Source organism: Vidua chalybeata, chromosome 19 (genome assembly GCF_026979565.1).
Source record: "Vidua chalybeata isolate OUT-0048 chromosome 19, bVidCha1 merged haplotype, whole genome shotgun sequence".
NCBI lineage: Eukaryota > Metazoa > Chordata > Aves > Passeriformes > Viduidae > Vidua > Vidua chalybeata.
This window is the reverse complement of record NC_071548.1, coordinates 7001604-7020019: the sequence shown is the minus strand read 5'-3', so window position 1 is coordinate 7020019 and position 18416 is coordinate 7001604. Positions and strand designations below refer to the sequence as shown.

Sequence of the window (18416 nt, the reverse complement as noted above, 5' to 3'; positions counted from 1 at the left end):
GTTTGTTATGGGATACAGCACACCCCCAATGAAACAGGGACCTCCTGTGCTGTGTTTACAGTTACAGTCTCTACAGCTCACCACAGCTACATACAAACATGTGCAAAGTGACTGAGAAATTCCCAGAAAAGCAGCATTGCTGGTACGTACAGGTCTGGCTGCTTTCTTTGGCACTGGGGACACCTCCAGGATTTCAATGATGTACAGATGACACTTCTGCCGTAGCCACATATTGCCATTATTATCTGTCAGGTACTGCAAGACCAACAGCTTGAAGAGAAACTCTGGAATTCCACGCTGCACCTATCACAAGGAGAGATACCAAGGCACTTCCTCTTTATTTACCCATCACAACTTCACAGAACAGTTGAGGGTGGGAAAGCAGGCCCAGCTAGAACAGGCTGCCCAGGGCCACATTCAGTCAGGTTTTTAATGCCTCTACAGTGGAGACTCTACAGCTTCTCTGGGCAACTGCTCCAGAGTTGAATCACCTTGATGCTATTTGTGTTACTTACAGAATAATGAGAGAACACATGCTAGGGAAATGGCAGGTTGAGAAACAAGAGCTTTAAAGAAAGCTCCTGCAAGGGTCCACGCAGGACCTGTAGGACAAGTCAGCTGTGGGAGGGATGTACTCACTGAGGAGGTGATATCAAAATGGAATATCATGGGCTTTGTCTGGTGTTCTCTCTTCAGAAAAGGCAGGAGAGATTTTAGCACTTTATCTTCATCCACTTCTGGTTCAATCAGTCTGATGGTTTTCAGAAGTTCAGTGCAGTCAGGCTGCTCTTCTTGCAGTCTCTCATGCAGCCTCTTCACATACAGAGATTTCCCTGTTATTAAAAACACCGCAAGAATTAAAGCCATCAATATCAGATATATCATATTAAGACCATAACAGACAAAAGGAAATAAAATGCTTAAGTACTCCATGCCCTAAAAATCTCTGAAGCTTCCTAAAAGGCATTCCAGAAGAAAGTCTAAATCTGGTTTGAGCAGCTGGAGCCTGGAATCCAACACATTGCTCTTGTTATCCGTACGGTTTGTTTTCCTTCCACTGCCTGAGAGAAGCTTTACTCTTCATTAGGACTTGAATCTATTCTATGCTGTGCTTATTTCTAAAGTCAAACCAGGGGACAGGGCGACTTTGAGCTTTCACCTCCCTGCACCGACCAGTCTGAATTGCTCTTTTTGACCAAGATACTTAAATCTTGCACACAGAACCTGGCAAGGTGAACCCCACCCTGGTTCTGAGCTCTCAGCAGAGCCCACTCTGCACATGCCATCTTACCCATGCCGGCTCTTTTGGAGGACACAATCCCAACACACATGTGCTCCTTGAACACGGCCGCAGCCGAGCTGGAGGGCTGAGCCACACGGAAGTGGTGCTGCAGGTACTGCTGGATGTCTGCCTGTGACCTCTGGGGAATCATGTGCACCTTGCAGTGGCTGAAGGCAGAGGGCAGGTAGCTGTTCTCCCGCTCGCAGTTGCACAGGATGATGAGCCTGTAGGAGCTGTTGTAGCACTGCAGGTGCTGGAACAGCTCCTGTGCCCTGCAGCTGACGTCGTAGCTCAGCTCATCCGCGTAGAGCATGGTGTAAATCTTGTCCCCACCCTGGCAGGGAATGAGGCACCTGCGCAGGAACAGCCCCACCTGCTCCGCGCTGGTCTGGGGCGTGCACAGCAGCACCTCATCAAAGGTGGGAAGGGGCTGCTTGGGGCTGTTCATGTAAATGGCCAGGGCAGAGCTGAGCACCTCGGAGCGAGGGCAGAGGATGAGGTTGGGCTGGCCCACATGGAGCAGGTCCTGAGGGAAGTCTCTGGTGACACATTCCCCGCTCCTGCTGGCCAGGTTCTTCAGCCACACGCCCAGTGTGTCGATGTCCAGGCAGTTGGGGAGGAAGGAGCCCATGTTGCTCATGTAGCACTCCCAGATGTGCTCCAGCCGGGCGTTCAGGTCCCTCTCCCCATCCAGCAGCACTTGGAAGTCAGAAACAGCCTGGCCTGAGCTGGGAGGCCCCTGGCTCCCGAGGGCTGCGAGGATCTCCTGCTCGGTGCAGCGGGGGTTGAGGAAGGAGAGCATCATGAGGGCAGCGTGGCTGGGGCTGCCCTGGCCCAGCTCCGAGCACAGGTACACCAGCTGCTCCGCGCTGTAGTAGTTCAGGTAGAAATGCTCACATCGCTTGGCATTCATGAAGCTTTTCCAGCTCTCCAGGAAACTCTCCATGGTCTTGCAGAGGGCTGGGAGCACAGTTGCCATATTCCCTTGCCCTTCCAGCACTGGCACGGGGCCCAGGGAGAAGTCTATAAAAACACAGGATTCTCTGTGGGGTGAACAATACACCTGGGCAAGCCAGGAGCGGAAAAGCATGTTCCCAGCTGAGTAAAGGTCTATAAAGGCCTGGGCAAGTCTCTGGACATTGGAAAAGACCTGTGTGAGGACAGAGGAGAGAGAAATAAGTTAATTTACAAGTTTCAGCCATGAAACCACGGAAAGACATTCAATGAAGAGAAGGTCTTTGGTCCCAAGGTGTGTCAGGCCTTGTACAGCAACCACAGACTCTCTGTGACTTCTTAACAGCAGCATCCCCAGGAAACCAGTAAGGAACTCCCAGCTTGCTACAAAAGCACGGTGATGCTGCCAGCCAGGACAATTCCCAGTGCAGCCAGAGGATAAGGCCACCAGTTGAGTGTTCTGTCTCCAGCTTAGTTCCACCTTAGCAAAGAACCAAAGGCAGGAACGCCCACGTGCCTGTGACCACCACCCCCACCAACTCCACTGTCAACCACAGCCTTAAAACCTTATACTCAAGGGAAAATCCAGCCCTGGCTCCAACACCAGTAACCCCCCGGGTTTGGAATCTGACCTCAGAGAACCTCTCCACCTCCAGGCCTTGCTCTCCCTTGGCCGACATGAGCATCAGTTTGTTCTGCAGCTCGCGGAGCTCTGCCAGCGAGTACTTCCAGGAGGCTTCGGCGTCCCCCGAGCTCCCCGGGAGGGTGAAGTGCAGGACACTGTCCAAGGAGACCTGCCAGAGCAGGAATTGTCAGCGTGGCTGGGGCTGAGGCTGTGCCCGAGGCCAGGGGAGCGCTGGGACAGCAGCCCCAGGCAGGAGGGGCAGCGGGAGCTGAGTGAGCTCAGCCTCACCTTCTGGCCACCAGCCGGTGCCCTCAGCACGTAGACCCCTCTGCTGTTGATGGCAGCTGCCAGGGACAGTGAGGACAGCTCCACGGAGCCATGGCTCTCCTTCACTGTCTTCAGCCACTCCAGCTGCTGAGCCGAGGCGCGCTGTGGGGAGAGGAGACACAGCACTGCCCCGACTGCTCTGAAATCTGGGATCTCTGCTTACGCCTGACCAGGACAAACAGCCTGCACTGGCACAGGAGTTTCATGATGGAGAAGGAAGAAAGGAATGAGTACTGACTTCAGCCTGCTCTTTCCGCACAGCTCTTCCTTACCCGCTCCACGGGAGGCTGAACAGAGCCCACAGTGCTCCAATACCTCTTGCTACAGAAGCAGGCCCTGCTGCAACAGGGCAAGAGTTCCCAGGCATTTGCCTCCCCTCTTTCCCACCATCAGACCTGCAAAAGCCAAGCTGCACCACATCACACTGGAAAGCCTTGCAGCGCCCTGGAGAAACCTGTGCTACACCAGCTACAGCTGCTGCAGTGAATTTTTGTGCCGCGGGAACATCAGCTGTCTTTCCTCCAATAACAAGAGCAGCAGCCATGTCCCCACACAGGTGCCATTTGCCCAGTGGCACAACTTCCAGCAACTCCTGGAAGGCAGAAACGCAGGAGGATGCAGAGGCCCTGCTCCAGCAGAACTCACCAGTTTCTCAGGGAGGGCCTCATCGCTGTCCAGGGCTCGCCACAGCTTCTGCAGGCAGCGCATGAAGTCCTCGAAGCCCGAGTCCTGGCGCAGCTCGTAGAGCAGGGAGGAGTAGCCGTGCACAGTGCCATGGAAACAGGCCACACGGTCCACGTCCATGTCGTTCTCCCCCGCCGAGATGGAGGCCAGGTCAACAAACACCTTCAGCTCATTTATGTCTGAAACGAGGCAACGCAGGAGTGAGAAACGCGTGAGGCAGCTTGGACACCAGCCCTCATCACCACCCTCTGCAGGAAATGCAGGAAGAATGCTTTGAACAGCAGCTCCTGTGTAACTGCCCTCTCCCCATCAGCTTTCCCAGGCCATCCATCCATCCACGCATCCCCAGCCAGGACAGGAGCAGTGCCTGGGGGGTGTGTGCAGGTGAGCGTGTCTGTGCAGGTCAGACAGCTCAGCTGGCAGACACACAACTCCATCCCCTGAAACAACAGGTCTGAACCGAGCAGCAGCAGCTGCTGGAGCCCTCCAGGCCCAGCCCAGCTCCCAGCAGGGTGGTCACTGTGTGCTGCACCAGCCCACAGTGCATGGGCATGTTTAACGGGTCCTCAGAGCACGTTCCACACCATCAGAGATGTAACTCTCAACACCAGAAGGTGCCAAGGCACAAAGCAGATGGCTCAGGGATTCAGTGCTCCTTCTGCCCCCACACGAGCTGCCATCCCTTCTAGTACTCTAATTCCTGGATGAGCAGCACACACCTTTCAGTGCTTCTCTGACCCAGCAGACAAACTCCTTCTGCTGGGCCAGCTCCCTCAGACAGCCACGGCGGGACACAGTGATCCCCTGCAGCATCTTCTTGGCTTGCACGAGCTCAGGGCTGATGGAATCCAGCTTCTGGGTCTTGTAGGATTCAAGCTTTTCTGTCTGGAAAGCAAGTGGTGCAAACACACACTGAGTCTGGAACTGGGAAATGTCACTGGTTCTGCAGCAGGGAAAGGAAAGCCCTCTGCAAAGCCACACCCCAACAGAGCAGCATCATCATCTCCCTTTAAGGAATGACTATACAAAAGCACTTGGAACATCTGATTTTTACCTCAAATAAGCATTTTGGGACAAGGATTGGCTCTTGACAGACTGAGACAGACTTGTGGGAAGGTTCAAATTTAACCAACACCTTGACAGTACAGGAATACTTACTATATCCAACAAGTTTTCCAGGATACTGAAATCACCAGAGAGGCCTAAACTCTCTTTGACACGGGCAATGATCTCGGCAGCATCAAAGGTTAAATGCATTTCATGGTACTGCTGGATCTGCTGGACTCTCTGGTCAACCCAGCCTCTGTGTTCCGCAGGCCGAAGCCCACAGATGGTGTTCAGCTCTGCTCTGAGATCTTCAGGATTTGTGAATTCCTGGAAAATTCTATCCACTGCAGAAAGTGTGAGACTTCCTGATCTGAGATCATCATACAGCATTGCACAGCTGTCAAAGCAAGGGCGGATCATGCTGTTCAAAGCATCATCAAGGTCCAGCTCAGGAACAAACTCCTCCTCATCTTCCTCTGGACTGTCACGCACATACTCCGCTCCTGCCTTCTGTGCTGCTTCCTCCCAGAACTGCTGGAAGATCAGGCTGTCCTTAAAAGAGTGCATTTTGAGGACAAACTCTTTCAGCTCTGGGCTCAGGCTGTAGAAGGTCTGCAGGGGTCTCGTTCCCACTGCCACAACTTGATTCAGTCTTTTTAAGCGAAGATCTTTTGAGTGTTGAAATTCCACTTCACCTACATTCACTGTAAACCAGAGACAGGTCAGAGGGAGATCAGGTGGTGCAGCTTGGCTCCAGCTCACGTCATTCCATCCCCCAAGCCACAAAATGCTACCAGGCAGGTGGACCCCTCCAAGTGTCATTTGATGCACAAGCACTCACTTGATCTCCCCAGTGCTCTGGTTTTACTTGCCCCACCCCTCCCCACCCTCACTTTGGGGCTTAGAATCAAACCTGATCCCAAAGCCAAGAGATTTTCAAGGAAAATGCTGTTTTCTGGAGTTACCACTTTCAGACTGCTCCCCCAGAACTGTACCTCTCACAGACGTCTGCACCTTCCTGCACATGCTCAGGAAGGTTCCTATTGCTTTTTCCTCTCTTCTGAGATGTGTGACTTCTTCATGCCTCAACTCCAGCAGTTCTTTCAAGCTTCTATGGAGCAGTTCCTTTTCCTCACTTGGTCGTTGCTGGTGCTCTGAAAGAAAACTCACTTGTAGTCACAAAGCAGACACTTCCCACACCCTGCACCCCAACTCAGGCTGGGAACTACAAGTCACAAACCCCGCAGTGACAACACAAACTGGAGCTGGGAGCTCCCTGCCCAGGCCAAGGGACAGCACTCCAAACTGCTGCAGCCCCTCCTGAGCCTTCCTAACCCCTGCAGCCCCTCCTGAGCATTCCTAACCCCTGCAGCCCCTCCTGAGCATTCCTAACCCCTGCAGCCCCTCCTGAGCATTCCTAACCCCTGCAGCCCCTCCTGAGCAGGCCAGCATCACTAGTGATGCTCTAAGCCAACCATGCCCTCTTGAACCCATCTCTTACTTGTCTGCCAAATGCAGAGGAACTGTTCCTTGTGCTGGAAAACCTCCTCCAGATGTTTCATGAGGATGCAGCCGCTGTGGATGTTATCGGTGATACTCACAAGCACAGAGTCTGCTATGTCCATGACATTCTTTGCTTCATCTGTAAGCTTGTCCAGAAGGTTTCTGTTTATTCCTGTTCCACAAACAAAGCATGTCACATTTCCCAAAAAACAGGCAGAATCAGGAACCTTTCCATGCCCATGCCATGGCACAGAGTCCTTCCATTTCCTTTTGAATCCCTACCCAAGAGCCTGTGGACTCACACCTCCCTCCAACCCCTCATGTCTTTTTGAACAAAGCCAGGATCTCAGGACAGCAATGTGGAAACTTTCCATGGAGGGCCCAGACCCAAACCCTGTGGGGCAAACAAAAGCCATTTGGATCCATTCACTTGGCCAACTGTTTGGCATTTTTGTGTGCCAACAACTTGTGAGAACTTCTCAGAGAAAGAAGTGATGCTCCACAAATCCTGAGGAAGCTGCAGTGAATGAGCAGAGGAATAGTGGCTCCCTCTTCCTTGGCCTTCCCTCTCCAAACCCAAGCTGAATAGTTCAAGCTTTGAGATAGGGACTAAAACAAGAGCAGGACAATTTCTCTTTGCTGCTCTGTGCAGTGGCAGCAGTGAGGCAGAGAAAAGCTTCACAGGGTCTCCTAAAACCCAACTACAGACCTACCATTAAAGCTGAAGATATGTTTGATGTCAGGCCACGTGAGCAGGTGGTGCAGAATCATATCAAAATTCTCCTCAGACTGCCCAGCCCTGACTGGCCACGACTTCACTATGACAGCAGACACGAGCTGGCTGAACTGGCCCATGTTGTAGGCAGAGATCTGCTCCAGGAGATTGCTCTGCATCTGCCAGGGCACACAGAGAGGGCAGGGTGGGTCAGGCTCTGGGCTCCCACTGTGGCTGTGCCTCAGAACTGGCACTGACGCCAAGGAGTCACCTCCAGGGCTGAGGTATATTCCAAACCAGCCCTGTGACACAACTGACACCAGAGCTCACGGTGGAAACACATTACAAATATTCCTCATGGAGCTCATCTCCTGATTTCTTGTTGATATTTTTTGTTGCTGGTTTAACAAACAATCCACAGCAACTCAAGCAACATCCACCTTCCCCTGCCATCACAAGGCACATTCCTGTGCAACAGAATTGCTGTGGAATTCCACTCTTCTTTCTCCTCCCTTCCCTACTTTTCCCTTTGCCTACCAGGGCACACATGATACCTGGCAAGCTGCAGGTACAGCCTCTGTGGCACAGTTCTGGAAGCACCAGCTGATGGAGGACTCCATCTGTGTGATTTGGGGGTGCTGACAACAGTACACCAAGATTTGGTTCACTGGAGGCTCCTGAAGGGCAAAAGGGAAATTTATCATCAACTCCAAGTGTTTCTCCTGGCAGCATGAAGCAGTGTTGCTACCAAGATAATAAAAGAAACCTGAACATCAGCCCATTTCTGAGGGCCTGGGAGAGAGATCAAACAAATAAATGCTTGGAAAATATTTTAATTATTTCCATCTAAAGTGTGTGATTACTTAATATCCACTTCTCCAAGACAAGCTCACAGAAGAGTTTGTTTCCTGATTTCACCAGGAAAATCAATGGCATAAGGAAATGTGTAACTGCTGTAGAAAGGAGATGAGGAGATATATAGGGCCAGTCTGAAAAGAACTGACACACGTGGGTGAGCATTTGGGAGCCCGAGCAGCACCATTTCTGCACAAGGAATGAAAAGAGAAGCATCAACCTGGCTTCTCTGAGCCCTTGGGTGTTTACTTTGCACTTGCTGGTTCTTAAAACCACAGAGGTGACAATTGCTCTGAATGTGGATTTCCTCTGCAGCACCAGGACCTGCAGCCAGGCCACTGACCAGGATTACAGCGTGGGACATTGCCATGGCCAACTGCTGAGCCTCCAGAACCTGGTTTATAGCAGCAATGGCAATTGGTATGGCCAAAGGCACTGTGTTTGTACGTGCTCCTGCTCTAAGCACAGCACAAGTCACTCCATCTGCTCTGGACACCAACCAAGGCTGCCTGGAGCCTCCCCCTACCTGCTGGATTCTTTTCTTCAGATCTGCAAGTAAAATGTTCCTCCACATCCGAGTGAACTGCTCATCTGGAAAGCTGATATTCACAAACTTATTCCAGGCCTGCAGGGGACAAGCAAAGCAACCCAAACCACTGAGTGCTGAGATTGACTAGAGAGGGAAATGAAAAGAACAATGTAGAAGAAATGCCCCACACGCCTCAGACAGCCTGAAGTCCTTCCAGATGTTTCCATCCTGAGGAAAAGGAACACTCCCAGAGCTGCAGAAGGCAGCTTTTAAGCCCAAACAGTGTGTAAATGTGTCAGCTGCTGAGGGAGACTTTTGGATGAGCCACTTCCACCCTGCTGTTGGAAACTGTCCCAGGGAGGGCCGGGAGCAGCAGCTCAGATTGGCAGGGCTGCTCTGAGCTTGGCCTGCTGGAAGGCCTGAGGACAACCAGGGGGACACACTGGGGGCAAGACAACACCAAGGGGCAGCTCCTCACCCCAGCAATGCCTTTAGGAACAGCCAAGGAAGAGCAGAACGGAGGTGAGCTTCAAACACTGCCCATCCCCACCCCATTCCTCACCCAGCCACAGCTACAGAGCCCAGCAAAGAGCCAGCACACTCAGGACCTGGCTAAGCTACACTGAAGCCCCTTTTACTGACATTATCAGAAGATGACAAACCCGAAGTTCAGCGAAGAAAGTGAAGGTGACGTGGTCCAGGTACTCCTTCAGTAATTTCTGCTTTAAAACGTTTCTGAACCAGGCTCGAGCTTCCCTCAGAGCTCCACTGAGCAACTTTGGAACTTCCTGCACAGCATCCCCTGGAACCTGCCCCACACAGAGGGGAAGACAACAAAATAAACACAGTTCAAGCAGGACAGCAACAGACAACTGATTTAAATCAGTATTTCTAAAGAGAAGGCCCAAACCCATCCAGAACACACAAGAGCCCAGCAACAGACCCAGCACTGCTTGAATAAAGAGCAGAGAGAGGCTGGGAAAGTGCAGTGCTTACAGGCAGGTTGTGCTTACGCTTGTTCCAGGAAGCAAAGACAACAAACATTTAAGGGGAAACAAAACCAGACTTAAAACAAAGCTTATCACAGCAAACCTGAGCATCTGACCTTATTCTCAATAAGAACCAAACTCATTAGGTGACTCCACACCTGCCTGAAAGTACCACAGTCTTGCTTAGAGTGTGAAGTTCTTCAAACAGACTGGATCTGACCAAACCAAGTGTTGTACCACACTTGTGATATTTCTGGTACCTGGCTTGTATCAAGACAAGAGTTCCTTGGTACTCACTGCTGGGGGCTGCAGCTGGGCAACCTTGGCAATCAGGATGGCAGCAGTGGCAGGGATCAGGAACAACCCCACTGTCCTGGCAGCCTTGCAGAGCCTCTCGTGCAGCTTGAGGCAGCAGGACAAGCAGTGCTGCCAAGAAGGAGCCCCCAGAGCTCTGCAGGGCAGCAACAAAGAGGGAGAATTAATTTTCTGCTCCGAGGAAAAATAAAAAATTAAAAAACAAAGTAAAAACCCCACCAAATTCAACACCATGTGGGCACCTGCCTCCCTCAGTTGGATTTAAAAAATGGGATAGAACTCCAGGATTCTTTTCTCCACAGAGATTTCAAGGCACACAAGCACAACCCCAGCCCTGGTGCAGAGGCAGACAATGCTCTCACAGAGGTGCACTGCACTTACCTGGCTGCAGGATCATCCAAGGCACACAGCACTGTGTTTAGAATCTCCTCTACCTGAGACTGGAAAGACAAAAAAATGAAACTGTAGAAAAAATTTTACAGACCGATTTCTGATTTGCTGAGAAGAGGGAACTCACTATTCTTTTGCATCTTCTCCAACATTTTTATAAATACACTGTAAAATAGCAAAACTTGTTTACTGGATGTCAGAGCCAATACCTGGGCAGCTTTTACATGCACAAACCCAACCTGTACTTCTTACAATCTGGGGGTTTCAAATCTATTATTAGTTGCAAGGTCCTACTCCTGCTGTCCTCACACCAATACAAGAGTTTTGATAACAACAGGAAAATCTCCCAAACCAGCAGCACCTTGCCCAACCCTCCAGTTTCATGTCTGAGGAGGTCAGGAATGAAATATCTGCCATAACTAACCAAGAGCAAATCCAGCTAAGAACACCCTCCCCTCATCAATGCCAACACCACCTTTTGCTGCAGATACACCCCCAACTCTCCCTCTGAGGAGTCTCTGACTTCAGAGCAACTATTTTTGCTCTTAGCTAGGTTTGAAGCTCGTTGTGCTGTGACCTACAGCCAGCCCCAGTCCCCTCAGTGGTGGTCAGTTCTGCCAGAAGACACCCAGGGGCCCAGTTGGAGCCTCCATCCCAGAGCTGGGTAAAGCTGCCAGGAGACAAACCTCAGAGCTTCTGCACGAGAGGTCAACGTCCTCCAACCTGTACAAAACACCTTGAAGAGTAACTAACAGGTCACTGGAGAAGTCTCTTATGAACTCAGCCAGGCTCTTTAGGGGCAGCATGCAGAGCCAGGACTTGACCAGAGTCACATCAAATTCCATCAAGTACTTCTTTTCTCTCATTCGTTCCAGCAGGGTCTCTCTGGAGGGGAGACAAAACAAAATCTTCAGGACTCCAAGGAACAAAAGGCTGTGAGCTTGTGCAGCCCACAGAGGAGTCTCCTCCTCATTCCTGTGCTTTTGTCCCTGCAGCTGAGGATCAGTGGGAGTCCCCAGGGCCCAGGGGTGGCACAGCAGAACCAAACCACTGAGCACAAGCACTCAGGGAAAATAAGCTCCAGGTCTTGCTCAGACTCTACACAACACGAGCAGCTTTAGCTCCCACTTGCTCCCTGGCTGGCAGAACTGGGGGGTTTGTGTCTGGGGGGGCACACCGTGCCCAGCTGGGCTACACTCAGTGACCTCTGAGCCACCAGTGTGGCTGTGCCCAAATACCCCAAACATCCTCCCTCAACATGCTACATTTCATGCTCTTTAAAAGCGAGGGAGGGGAAAAACAAAAAAAAAAAAAGAGATGAGGAAGGCACAGGCAGCTCTGGAAAACTCACGCATCCCGCTTCTTCCTGGTTTCAGCAAATGGAATCCCTTCCAACCCTGCCCAGACATCCTCCTCCACCAGCCTGTGCTCCTGCTGCAGGGGAGCAGCAAAGGAATGCAGAAGGGGAAGGATCCACACCCACTGGTCTACGTCACGTCCAATGCACCTCTGGCACAAGTTTGTCAGGTCGACCTTCAAGCTAAATAAAAAAACAAAACAAAACAAACACACTGAGTGAAAGAACAGCTTTATCCTGGCCTTGAAAACACCCTAGGGGTGTGGGAGGCTACGTTTCAATCTCCCTGTGTGCCTTCAGTTAACCTCTGGTCATTATTTTAGCTCCATCTACTCTTCACCACAGAGGGCACCTGTCCAGGTTTAAGGCCCAGAGCTGCAATGTTACTGAATCTCTCTGCACAGACCCTGCTGCTGGAGCACTGGGAAGACCCAATCCTTTATTTACAGTCTCCCCACGAGCCCTCCAGCACCCACACAGAGAAGGACTCCAGAAAGAAATGCAATGGCTGCAGCTGTGTGAGTGAAGAACTCCAAATCCAGTGCCAGGTAAGCAGTCAGATTACAACGTGGTAAAAACAGGCACTCCAGGGGAAACCAACCAAAAAGTGTGGAATGATGCACTGCAGCCTTGCCTGGATGTTAGCCCTGCTTCAAGCAGGAGGCTGGAACTGACACCTCCAAAGATACCTTCAAACTAACTTTTTCTCTGGTTCTCTGGCAGTAGAGAGCTGGATTCCTGTGGTTTTATCAAAGCAACACCAGCCCGGTCAGTTAGAAGGTACAAGGAGCACTTACTTGGTAATTCCTGCAAAATCCTGTTTGATGCGATGAATCTCATTCTGTACATCTTGTGGTGACACGTGATCCAAGCACAAGAGGCTGCACAGCTCAGCCAGATCACTTTTAGGTACATAGAGTGAATAGTTCTCAAGTACCACAAGAATGGTGAGCCCCAGAGCCAGTTTGCTTTGGATGACTCTGTCCTCTGGAGCTGCTTCTGGTGCAAGGAAAGGGAGAGCTATTTTCTTCATGTATTTTAGGAGCAAATCATTCACCTGGGACAAAGAAGAGAAGAAACAAACCAAGCACAGCATTAATCTTTCCCTTCTGAAGCCAATGTCTTCTGCCAGTTCCAGCGAGGCCACAGGTCAGGAAGGAGCAGCCTCGACAACCAAAAAAGCAATGTGGCATTTCTGTCACATTTCCCAATTACGTCAACTAAGAAATTTTGGATTCCAGAAGCCCTGCTGGCATCACTGCTTAGAACAGGATCAGGAGCCTCTCCCAAAAAGCAGGCAGGTTTGGAGCAAGAGATGAGTGCAGAGAAGTTGTTAGTGACAGAACAACTGGCAGCAAGACTTAATGGCAAGGCTTAGGAAATCAATATCCAGACACAAAACCCACTCAGGTACGAAGTGACCACGTCACAGCCCTGCTGTTGACCCCCATAGGGTGTCAGAACCATGTGGTAAGTACATATATATTTTTAAAGATTTTTTATTAAAGTATACAAAGAGAAATAAAAAACAATTTTTATTTTTGCTTCTTGTTTTTCTCTTTGTGTACTTTAATAAAAAATCTTGAGAGAGAGAAATGTGCTTGCCACAGAACCACACCGAGGTGCACAGGTTGACTGAAGCCCCCAAGGCAGTCAGTGACAGTCACCCCAGAAGGATCCCCACTGCTTCTGTACCTGAACTTTGACTGGAAAAACAAAATTAACCCAACGAGGTCAACAGCAAAATTAAAGTTGGTGTTCGGTAATGGAATGTTTTCTGTCTCGGCGCAAGAGAAGGGATTACCTGCTCTGTGCTGAAATTTAGCTCTATCCACAGCACTGCCCTGCCATCAAACACCCGCTGGGCTACTGCAACGTTATGGAACTGCTTCAGCTGGTAGAAGAAATTCCTCAGATTGTCAGGACTCCAGGTTCCAAGAATGCTGAAGATACTTTCTAACATAATATTGGCAGCTATTTTCTTCCCTTCCACCACTTCCTTGTTTTTATCAAAAGTAAAGTATTTTTTGAACTTGGAAGGCTTTGCACACACGATGTCATCGTACTGGTGCCACTCTGGAACAGCAACACAGGGAGAACACAGGAAAACAATCATTGCAATCAGGTGCCTTTTCTCTTCCAGCTGCCTCAGCAATACCCTCAGCAGCCCACTGAGCTCCCAGCTTCAGACAGGGCTGCCTGCCAGGAATGCTGGGCCACAGGACAGCAGGGATCACCCCAAGGTGCAGGCCCAGCCTCCAGAGCTCACCTCCATTGTTGAGAAATGTCCTGTTTATCAATAAGCAGCGATTCACATGTTGATTGGATTCTGAATTCTTGTAAATGAACTCATACTCCCCCTTCCCACAGGTCACCCAGTACTTGTAAGGAATGTATTTATCCAGGATTTCTCTGCTGAGAGTTACAGCACCTTCAATGAGGTATCCATGTTCTCCCAGATGCCTTGGAAACACAAACACAGCAAAGGCAGGCAAAGGATATGTTAGCTGATCTACAGACCTCCTTTTCCATGCATTGCTCCATTTTTAATAGGAATGGTGACTGTTCATTCGCAAGAACACTTTAGAACAGTTTTCTCCACTGTGAAACCCTTTGCTGCAACCCCCACCTGTGGGGACAGAGCCAGCCCTTGCCCAGTGGCTGAGGCCCCAGAGGGACCCCGTTCCAAGAGCAGGGAACACTCACCGGGTGCAGTTCAGCTCACAGATGTTGTCCTCCCAGTCGGCGTAGGAAGGAATGCCCTGAGCCCTGATGAACACTTTATCCGTATCGGGGTTGAGCTTGAAGTCTTTGGATAATATGGCATGGAAATACACTGTAACACCCTCATTGCGCCTCACTGAGCTGCAGGAAAGAATTGGAAGGGAAAGAGAAAGGATTCTGTTGGGGTTTTTTAATTGCACAAATCACTGTAGACCTCAAATCAGACTCAAACCACCAGCTGAGTGGCTGCAGGACCCATAAACTCTGGCAGCAGTTCACTCAGACTGATGTTTGAGCAGGCCTAGTGCAAAGCCCAGTGCCAAAAGGAAAAATGGGCTCCTAAAGGCAGCAGGAGATACTCCGGCCCAGCAGAGTTACCTGGAATGGCTACACTCTCCACCCCTTCCAGATCACTGACATTAAGCAAAATATCAAAACAGCTCTTCACACTATTCACCTGAAGCGTTGTGTGTGTGAAGCAAGCACATGTTGCTCATAAGAGCAAGAAAAAAGAGAAGCTCAAGCAAGTTCAACATATCACCCATGCTGCAGCCCCCACTCAACACTGGTTCTGTCATGCACAACCATTTCACCTCAGTTTCAAGACAATTCCACATGTCCAAGGTGAGTACTGACCCAATCCCAGCACCTCAATCTGGAATCCTGAGTCCTCCTCACAGCAGCTCCTGTTAGTGAAGAATGCTGGGGAGCAGCAGGGCTGTTCTCACCTTTCTTTAATGTTTTCCACAGGTTTCTGGTTCCTTTTTTCCTTTTTGTACTTGGGGCTGTCTGCTGCAGGCACAGCACCCTGCTTCCTGGCAGCCCCGGCTCCTTGGCTCGGACTTGTCTTCTCACTCACGTTAGGCATTTTCTCACCTGGGGTCTGAATTTTCTCTTTTGTGTTTGCATTCTGCAACAGGGAGACAAGCAATGCCCAATGGAACAGGAGGCCCTGGAAGCACAGCATCTCCTCCTGGTGTGTGGGCAATTGAGAGATGGGACTCCTGGTGCAAGCAGGAAGCCATTTATTGTTTGATTGTTTCTACAACTCAGTTTATATACTCCTACAGCCTTAGGTAAAATCTTTCACTGCTAAGCAATAACCACATTATTAATGTTTCTTAGCTACATTGCTTAACCACAGTCTTGCACCTGCAGTCTTGCCTAACTACTTTTAAACAAAGCCAATTTCCTTTTCACTTCCTTCCTTACATTTCTGTTTGATGTCCCAGGGATTCTGGCCCACCAGGGTCAAGATGCCCACATCACCCATCAACTGTGCAGCACTTTCTGCTCTACTGCCCATCTGCCCCCAAGACTGGTGCACCGCCAGCTTCATCCTCCTGGAAACACTTCAAACACTGATCCCCTGCTGAGGGAAGCTCCTGGATAAGGAAAACAGCCCACGATGGAAGAGGAACAATACCCAAACACACTGCCAAGCTCAGTGACCCCAGGTCCCAGAGGATGGGCATAAAGAAAGCGAAACCACAGCAACTCCCAGCTTTACACAGGCCTGTGTGTAAACAGAGCACAGGCACCTGCAAAACAAAAAATCCCCTCATTCAAGGAGATCCCAGAGCTCGGCTGGCTGGAGAAGAGACACCTCCCAGTCCTGGGGGCAACTGAGCGACCCCTCAGTGAGAGCTGGGCTATAACTGGCATCCAGGAGAACAGAACTCAAATCAGAGCCTCCCCGTAGTCCTCCCCAATTCATCCCTGTATCCCCGGGCTGGTGCTCCTCAGCCTCACCGACAGCACGAGCAAGTCACACTGGCAAAGGGAAGCTGTGCCCACTGGAACACTCACCAGAGCTCACTCACACTCACCTTGACAGTGGAACTGGTCCCTTTCTGCTTGGGCACCTTTCCAGCCTGCAGGCCCTGAGCCCCAGGGGAGGTCTTGGTCACAGGCTTGCTTTGGGGGGCTCCCCTGGCAGGAGGCAGCCCAGAGGGACTCGTTCCCTGCCCTGCTGGCAGCAGCTCCTTGCTGCTGCCCCGGGCCTGGGAACCTGCTGTGGCTGCTGGCAGCTGGCCAGGGGCACCACTGTCCCGTTCCACACCACCCCCAGCTGGTCCCCTGTGCTCAGGGCTTGTTCCATCCTCCACCTTGGCCCCCGGGGCTGCGGCGCTGGGAGCTGGGGCAGCCGCCCCAGCTCTGCTGCTCTGCTCTGCAGGGCTCAGCCTCTCTGCTTCGGGGCTGCCAGCTTCCTTCCCCAGGTGTGCTAAATTCCTGTTGCCCTCAGGTGTGTCTCCACTGGCATCAGTACGTTCATCAGCACCTGGCTTTGCTCCCTCACCGCCGGGGGGTTGGATTCCTTGAGGAGCAACACCTGTGTCAGGCAACTCTGTGGTTTGAGCTGGTGCTGTGCTTTGAGGAGGCAGAGAGTCCTGTTCCCCACAGATGGACTTCCTTGCTTTAGTCTTCTTTGCTTTCTATTAAAAAAGGAAAAACAAAGACCACAATGTCTGATTATTCATTGCCAAAGGGAAACTCTTTATCACCTCATCCATTGCAGCAAGTACAGACATCTTCCTGCTACAGGAGGCTAACAGAGAATGATCAGGAAGAGGAGGGACAAGACCAGCCAGTGAAATGCAAATAACTCTTGAGAACTGTGTAGGTTTAATATTCAAGGCTTGCTCAGCAGGAGCACAGAGCAGCACTGCAGTGTCTAAGCTGATGCATGTAATTTGTGGTTTCCCCCAGCACCAGCACAGCGTCAGCAAACACAGTGAGCTTTTCCTGGAGGAAGCCAGGCAGCAGCTCCTCGATGTGGCCAAAGGGAAGTGGGGGATGCAGCCTGGCCTCCTCACTTCACACAAGAGAGCAACGAGTCACAGCTGCTCCCCAGCAGGACCCTCACCTTCCTCAGTGGAGAAGCCACGTCAGCGGAGTCGCCAGCCCCGCGCTGAGCCGAGGGCTCTGCGTTGCTCTCTGAAGCTGTGACATCCTCCAGCAGTGAGGATCCCTCTTCCTCCTGCCAAGTCTCAGCAGAGTTGGGAGAGCCACCTGCAGCGTCAGGTGTGGTGTTGGGCAGAGCTCTTGCTCTGTCCATCAGCGACTTGCTGTCTGACTCCTTTGTTTCAGTGGTGGAAGGAGCCCCAGCAGCCCCTTCTCCCTTCATCTCTTCCTCTGCATCAGGGACTGCAGGGACCTGCACCTCTCCTCTCTGCAATGGAGGGAAATTGATCGTTAAACTGGAAACTCACCCCCCAGTGGGGTCACAGGATGGTTTGGGTTGGAAGGGACATTAAATCTCATCTCATTCCACCCCTGCCACAGGCAGGAGCACCTTGCACTGGACCAGGTCGCTCCAAGTCCCTGGGTGGGGGAGAGAATCAGAAAAAAAGGCAAAACTTGTGGGTTGAGATAAACACAGTTTAATAGGACAGAAAAGGAAAATTACAATAACCATAAAGGAATAGCCAAAGCGAGTGATGCACAGGCTGCTTGCTCACCACCCTCTGAGCAATGCCCAGCCAGCCCCTGAGCAGTGGCCCTCACCCCTCGGCCAGATCCCCACAGTCTGTCCTTCAGCACCATGCCCCGTGCTCTGCAACATCCCTCTGGGCTCTGGGGCAGCTCTCCTACCTCTGCCCCCTCCCAGCTCCTCGCTGCCCAGGCAGCCTGAGAAGGCCTTGGCTTAGTGTAAGCACTGCTCAGCAGCAGCTGAGCCACCCGGCTGTTATCAACAGCAGCCTCATCCTGAGCCCAAACACAGCTCTGAACCCGCTCCTGGGAACAGCAAACTGTCCCGGCCAAAGTCATGAACACACAGGAGCTGTTTGCTGCTCCCTGTTGAGCCCCCCCCAGCCATGCCACCACTCTCCCTTACAGCCTCCTGCCCTCCCCAAGGCCCTGCCAGATGCAGAATAATTAAGCACTGATGTAGAGCTCCATCCCTGTCCCTCCTGCAGACACGGACGACGCAGCAGGGCTGGCAACCAGCTGCCCGTGCCAGTGCCCGGAGCCCAGCAGGAGCAGGGACAGGAGAGCGGCACCTCCCAGCTGGCACAGCCTTCTGGGGTGGCACTGTGACCTCGCCCACTCCCCTGAGGGCTTTCCAGGAAGGCAGAGGAAACTCCCTTTTTACCTTCACAGCTTCATCCAGTCCTTC

General features: G+C 51.5%; 1 protein-coding gene across 1 annotated transcript in view; it reads right to left on the bottom strand.

Moving 5' to 3' along the window:
- RNF213 (ring finger protein 213) overlaps positions 1–17409 on the bottom strand; it is a 43067-nt gene extending 25658 nt beyond the window's left edge. The window contains exons 1-25 of the mRNA XM_053960640.1: positions 17163–17409; positions 16126–16731; positions 15025–15206; positions 14279–14437; positions 13842–14035; positions 13377–13648; positions 12370–12629; positions 11567–11755; positions 10902–11100; positions 10207–10265; positions 9808–9961; positions 9184–9330; positions 8519–8617; positions 7692–7814; positions 7136–7316; positions 6421–6594; positions 5915–6073; positions 5031–5623; positions 4592–4757; positions 3834–4051; positions 3150–3290; positions 2869–3030; positions 1292–2432; positions 640–833; positions 151–303 (exon numbers count right to left, since the gene is read on the bottom strand). Of these exons, the coding sequence (XP_053816615.1) occupies positions 151–303; positions 640–833; positions 1292–2432; positions 2869–3030; positions 3150–3290; positions 3834–4051; positions 4592–4757; positions 5031–5623; positions 5915–6073; positions 6421–6594; positions 7136–7316; positions 7692–7814; positions 8519–8617; positions 9184–9330; positions 9808–9961; positions 10207–10265; positions 10902–11100; positions 11567–11755; positions 12370–12629; positions 13377–13648; positions 13842–14035; positions 14279–14437; positions 15025–15206; positions 16126–16731; positions 17163–17354 (6117 nt within the window). The 5' untranslated portion in view covers positions 17355–17409. The remainder of the gene's footprint in view (positions 1–150; positions 304–639; positions 834–1291; positions 2433–2868; positions 3031–3149; positions 3291–3833; positions 4052–4591; positions 4758–5030; positions 5624–5914; positions 6074–6420; positions 6595–7135; positions 7317–7691; positions 7815–8518; positions 8618–9183; positions 9331–9807; positions 9962–10206; positions 10266–10901; positions 11101–11566; positions 11756–12369; positions 12630–13376; positions 13649–13841; positions 14036–14278; positions 14438–15024; positions 15207–16125; positions 16732–17162) is intronic.
- Positions 17410–18416: the final 1007 nt, after the last annotated feature.